We start from the raw sequence: 6,000 nt of genomic DNA on the forward strand, positions 1-6,000 counted from the left end.
ATGGTTGAATTCTTCTTGTAAGCTGGCGTGACTCACTGAAAAAAGATAAGCCTGTCTGGCATTAGCTCTGTGAATGCCAGCACCAAGTGTTTGCCTCACCTTCACTGGAGTCCCAGTCTATGTGATCTTGGCTGTTTAATGAGTGTCCTTTCTCAGTTTGTGAATGAAATGATTGTTAAAAGAATGAGATATGGCCAAGCGTGGTGCTGCACACCTTTAATCCCAGCACTGGGGAGGCAGAGGCAGGGGGATCTCTGTGAGTTTGAGGCCAGCCTGGTCTACAGAGCGAGTTTCAGGACAGCCAGATCTGTGTGAGACCCTATCTACAAAAGGAAAAAAGATGGAGTGGAACTGGTACGGCACCTCCAAGTTAGCTTCCTTCTCCTTAAAACATTCTTTTAATAGTTTTCTCACTTTCAAAAAAAGGTAGTAGTGTTCTCTCCTGTTTTGTTTCGTGGTATTTTTATTACTTTGGTGCTTGGGATTGAACCTTTGCGTGGTTTTTTTTGTTGTTGTTTTTGTTTTGTTTTGTTTTGTTTTGTTTTTCGAGATAGGGTTTCTTTGTAGCTTTGGAGCCTGTCCTGGAACTAGCTCTTGTAGACTAGGTTGGCCTCGAACTGGGATTGAAGCTTTGCATATGCTAAGCTTGCACTCTACTTCTGAGCTGGACCCCAGCCCTCCCTCCCTCCCTCCCTCTCTCCCTCCCTTCCTTCTTGTTTCTTTCTTTCCTTCTTTCTTTTGTTGTTGTTGTAATTAGTGTTTTTGAAGATTTAGTTTTGTGTTTTTTAAAAGCTTCCCTCAACTTATTATTCTTTATATTTTTCATTCCATTTATTGTCTATTTGTGTATGTATGTGTCATGATGCATATCTAGAGGTCAAAGGACACCGTGTTTGACAAGGCCTAGGGACTGAACTCAGCTCATCAGACTTGGCAGCAGGTGCCGTTACCTACTGAACCATTTTGCTGTTCTTCACTCTGGTCCTTTCTTACATTTTTGCATTGCCCCAGTACACCTTCCTGGCACTGCTTAGTCCCTAATCCTGTGCATATGTAATGACAGTGGCAGCTACTTGGAGTCCTTTCCCCTCCTAGGCCTCTTAGAAGAAAGAGCTCTCCTGTTGGGGCGCATGGGGAAGCACGAGCAAGCTCTCTTCATCTATGTCCACGTCTTGAAGGACATGAAGATGGCTAAGGAGTAAGTCCGCCCTGCTCTCCCACCCCATGGCCGGCTGCAGAGGGCACATCACCTTCCATGTAGCCCCTCTCACCTGCTCTCACCACCTCCTCCCTTGCAGGTACTGCCACAAACACTATGACCAAAACAAAGAAGGCAACAAAGACGTAAGTAGCAGCTGTGGCCAAGGGAACATATGCACTTCCTGTCACTCTAGCAGACCCCACCTCATCCAGTGTGACCACAAATGGCACCTGTGTCAATCACCGAGACATGGTATACACCAGTGTGCTGATTGTGTGTGTTTACTGGGGAAGAAACTGAGTGACCATATGTCCTGGTTTACTTATGACATACACATCTGTTGTCACCTACCTGTTTAGTAGAAGCGCCCTGTCCCTCTCAGGAGTTCTGATTCATATATTAAGTTAATGTGGCTTGGCCCATCTCGGAGGAAGGGTCTGATGGTGCAGGGATTTGTCAGCCTCATGGACATTTGTGATGGGGGGGACCTGGGGCTAGAGCTAGAGAGGCTGCTAAAACGATGCATGGGACAGCCCTAGTGATGAGTGTCTTACCCCGTATGTTAAGAGTGCTAGGATAATCGGGAGGAAGTGGTGTACACCTTTAATCCCAGGCAGAGGCAGGCGGATCTCTGTGAGTTCGAGGCCAGCCGGGTCTACAAGAGCTAGTTCCAGGACAGGCTCCAGAGCTACAGAGAAACCCTGTCTCGAAAAACAAACAAAAAGTGCTAGGATAAAGTAACCCTGTGGCACTAGAATTGGTCAGAAATACAGCCGGCTCTCAGCCTTCAAAGCATAAGAAAATGAGGAATTTTTAGGTTATTTTGCAGTGCTAACTTCCTGTGAATGGTAGAGCAATAGCGGCATCCTCATTTGGCTGTTTGACTTGGCCAAAAAATTAAGGGGAAAGTTAGAAGTTTGGGGTGCTCCGTGCTAGTGTCGCTACCAACAGGGAGGCTCAGGGCTGGGGGTTCTAGGAGGGTTGCTGCTAGCCTGGCGTGCATGTTTCTATCTGCGAAACAGGTGTATCTGTCTCTGCTTCGGATGTACCTGTCACCCCCCAGCATTCACTGCCTGGGGCCAATCAAACTGGAGCTACTGGAGCCACAGGCGAACCTCCAAGCCGCCCTGCAGGTCCTAGAGCTGCACTACAGCAAGTTAGATACCACCAAGGTCAGGGGCTGCAGAGGGTGCAGGAGCGAGAAGAGGGCTGGGGAAGGGGCAGGCACAAGCCTCTCAGTTTCATTCCTGATCTCCCTAACCCGTTTCCGTCCTGTCTCTGCTCCTAGGCCATCAACCTTCTACCAGCAAATACTCAAATCAATGACATACGCATCTTTCTAGAAAAGGTCTTGGAAGAAAATGCACAAAAGAAACGGTTCAATCAAGTGCTCAAGAACCTTCTCCATGCCGAGTTCCTGAGGGTATGGGTGGGCCTTCTACACTTGGGGGAGGCCTTTGGGGGGGGCGTTGAAACAGGGGTTCTCTGTGTAGCCCTGGCTGTCCTGAACTCACTCTGTAGACCAGGCTGCCTCAAATTTATAGAGATCCGCCTGCCTCTGCCTCCCAAATGCTGGGATTAAAGGCCTGCGCCACAACTGTCTGGTGGGCTTTAGGTTTTAACAGAGGCAGTTTTCACGTTCCTGTTGTCACCGAGCACGTAGCTCAGGTGACCCAGCAGTCAGTATGGCATAGTAGAACCTATGGACGCTGAAGACACAAACAGCACCAACTTGTACTTCTGTTTTGACACCTGGCCATGAAACTTCTCCAATCTCCCAGGTTCAGGAAGAGCGGATTTTGCACCAGCAGGTGAAGTGCATCATCACCGAGGAGAAGGTGTGCATGGTGTGCAAGAAGAAGATTGGGAACAGGTGAGCCCCCTCCTGAGCACACCTGGACGCAGGAGAGGCGATGAGGTTCCCTGGGAGTGGAGGTGTAGATTTCTGCCCTGAGTTTCTTGCCCTGTTGCTGTGATAAAATTCTCAACAAAGGCAGCTGGAGGGAGAAAGTTTATTCTGCTGACAGACCAAGGCAGCTGATCGGTTCCAGTCAAGGAAACAAGAGCAATTAGGCTTCCTAGTGCTCAGCTCTCCCGCTCCACTGTCACAGTTCCTACCCAGGGAATACCCACCCACAATCAAGATCGGTCCCCCACGTCAGTGAAGGAAATCAAGATAATCCCCAGGAATGTCCAGAGGCCCAACTCCCAGGTGACTCTAGATTCTGTCACATGGACAGCTCTAACCTCACACCCACCATGGAGAGAAGCTGTCTTGTGTCACTGAGTTCTTGAGCTTTGAGAGGGCAAGTCATATTATCTTTTGAGGGACAAGCTTTGATAATTTAAAGACCTGACATACGACACAGGGCTGTTGAACTCTTGCCCAGAAAGCTCTATCCCTCAGGCAGCTAGCATGAACAATGGAGCCACAGAGTCAGTAGGATGAGAGACATACAGAAAGTCTTGAGATGCAGGCTGACTGGGTAGCTCAGGCTGATTTGGAACTCTGAGTCAACCCTCCTGCCTCAGCCACACCCCAGTGCTAGGATTATAGACCTGTACCACCATGCCAAATAGAAACGATGGGCCTCCAAGGGGGAGAAAAACTGATCTTCCAACCTGCCGCCTCGTGACTTGAGCAACTTCCTGAGCCATCATTATTCTGTTAGGACATGTCCAAGAGTCTGCCCTGCCTGGGACGAACGTGAGCTAAGAGTCTTTGTCAGAGGCCTGACTTGCTGTCATTCATTAGAACTAGCCTGAAACATGTTCCGCTGAACGTCATCCCCCAGTGCCAAGCCATGGGCACATGTTCTACATTGATTATTTTTTTATTCAAGACAGGGATTCATCCTGGAACTCCCTTTGTAGATCAGGCTGGCTTCAAACTCACAGAGATCCGCCTCCTCTGCCTCCCCAGTGCTGGGATTAAAGGCGTGCGCCACCACCACCTGGCTACATTGACTTTATCCATTTATTTGCCTAGTTGGTTGGTTGATAGTGCTACTGAGGGTCAAACTACCACTGACCCAAACCCCCAACCCTGCACTGATGGGGTAACAAAAATGTTTGCATGCACTTGGATGCTGTATAATTCATGCTCTGGTCGGTTGAAGAAATGGTACCACAGCCTTCCAGAGATAGTGGAGTAGGCTGTTCTTTGGGGTTTGGGTGGCTGCTGGGGATGCTGGAGGAGACTGTTAGAACACCACTCACCTCTAAACTATTCTTCCCCACAGTGCGTTTGCGAGGTACCCAAATGGAGTGGTTGTGCACTACTTCTGTTCCAAAGAAGTCAACGCAGCCGACACCTGAGCCCAGCATCCCAAGGACTCAGCAGCGGACAGCTCGACTTTCCCAGACAGTTGAAGGAGCAGCCATGTTAGGAACCAGGGACTGCTACCACCAAGTGTCGCCCTCGTTTGGACATTGTTGGCTGCCTTGCTCCCTGGAACATCTCTGAATTAACTGGACTTGTGACCTGGCATTGCTGACCTTTTCCTAGAAAAAGAGATTAGTTATATCTTACGCTGTTACGTTGCAGAAGATTCTAGGAATTTAACACCTGCTTGGACAGGAGGAAATGCACCGTCTTGCCTTCGCATACCAGTCACCTGGACAAGGAGATTTCATCTCAAGTGTTTGTACCCATGGGGTTGTTGACTGAGAGTTTTCTATTACGATAACTGCACAGCTTCACAAGACCCTCTCCCCTGGCATGGCAGCCTGTAGAGTCCCATGGGAGCCTGGTACTAGAGCTCCCCAGCCCATTGCCCAAGCAGACTCGCTGTCTGTGTTGCCAGTGGTTCCTCCAAGAGGCTGCGCCCTGTATCCTCTTAAGTGGTCTCCCTGCTTTTCCCTTTAGTTTTCAGTCTCCTTTTCTTCACTATTTATTTTGCCCCTTAATCTCTTCTCTTGCTATGCCATACACTTGCTACGTCCCCCACTCTGCAGACTGAAGCAGGGGAGTAACTAATATTTAAATGGGCAAAATGGGCAGCCACAGTCTGGGTTTCCAGGAAGCACTGTCAGGTACATTGTATGAAGGTTCTCAGTAGCGGAACTTTCCTGCTAAGGTGCATGGGAGAACGCAAGCCTGCAGGTGTAGGCTTTGGTACCTTCCTGGCCAGCACCGCACAGGGTGTGGGGTTTCCTAGGCAGGATCTCCGCAGAAGTGCCTGCCTCCTGCAGCCTCTCACCAACTGCTTGGCCGGGTTGCTAAACCTTTGTGGTGAACTCTTTATGCTCTGAGCATCTTCCTCTCTGCTGGCACTCTCTGTCCTGTTGCTTTCGTGGCCATCACTGTTCCCTGGCTGGGGAACTGCTCTAGGACTGGGTGGTAATGTGCGTCTCCACTGCACACCGAGAACAATTGACCAGAGCTGACAGTAGTGAGATGTCGTACCTGTGAGGCATTGAGGGATGGCAAAGAGTGATGCAGGAGCAGGGGGCTCACCACTGTCTCTGTTGAGCATGTCCAGGAACCCGCAAGAGGTATGCAGAACCTTCTGGCTTTGGAGGCCATGGACACGAGGCACACACATGCACAGACATATATGCAGGCAGAACACCCATACACAGAAAACTTTTTTTAAAAAAGTGAGCAGTGCTGCTTCTGCTCCCATTTGTAGCAGCTTAAAATGCACTCCGTTGGGAGCAGCACCAGGGTGCCAGGCAGCTCCCCGCAGGAGCCCTGTCCTCTCACCTGGTGAGCTTATAGCATCCCTTCTCATGAACCGTATCTGAAGCAGTAGAATAAAACCTGTGTTTTCTCCTAGCTGGTGTGCATACTGAAT

The 6,000-nt window shown here is 49.5% G+C and overlaps 1 protein-coding gene across 1 annotated transcript in view; it reads left to right on the plus strand.

Moving 5' to 3' along the window:
* Positions 1–6,000, plus strand: part of Vps39 (VPS39 subunit of HOPS complex) — a 43,659-nt gene extending 37,659 nt beyond the window's left edge. Inside the window, exons 20-25 of the mRNA XM_057781196.1 lie at positions 1,096–1,198; positions 1,299–1,344; positions 2,224–2,373; positions 2,490–2,624; positions 2,983–3,074; positions 4,444–6,000. Coding sequence (XP_057637179.1) covers positions 1,096–1,198; positions 1,299–1,344; positions 2,224–2,373; positions 2,490–2,624; positions 2,983–3,074; positions 4,444–4,519 — 602 coding nt within the window. The 3' untranslated portion in view covers positions 4,520–6,000. The remainder of the gene's footprint in view (positions 1–1,095; positions 1,199–1,298; positions 1,345–2,223; positions 2,374–2,489; positions 2,625–2,982; positions 3,075–4,443) is intronic.

Source organism: Chionomys nivalis, chromosome 9 (genome assembly GCF_950005125.1).
Source record: "Chionomys nivalis chromosome 9, mChiNiv1.1, whole genome shotgun sequence".
Lineage (NCBI taxonomy): Eukaryota > Metazoa > Chordata > Mammalia > Rodentia > Cricetidae > Chionomys > Chionomys nivalis.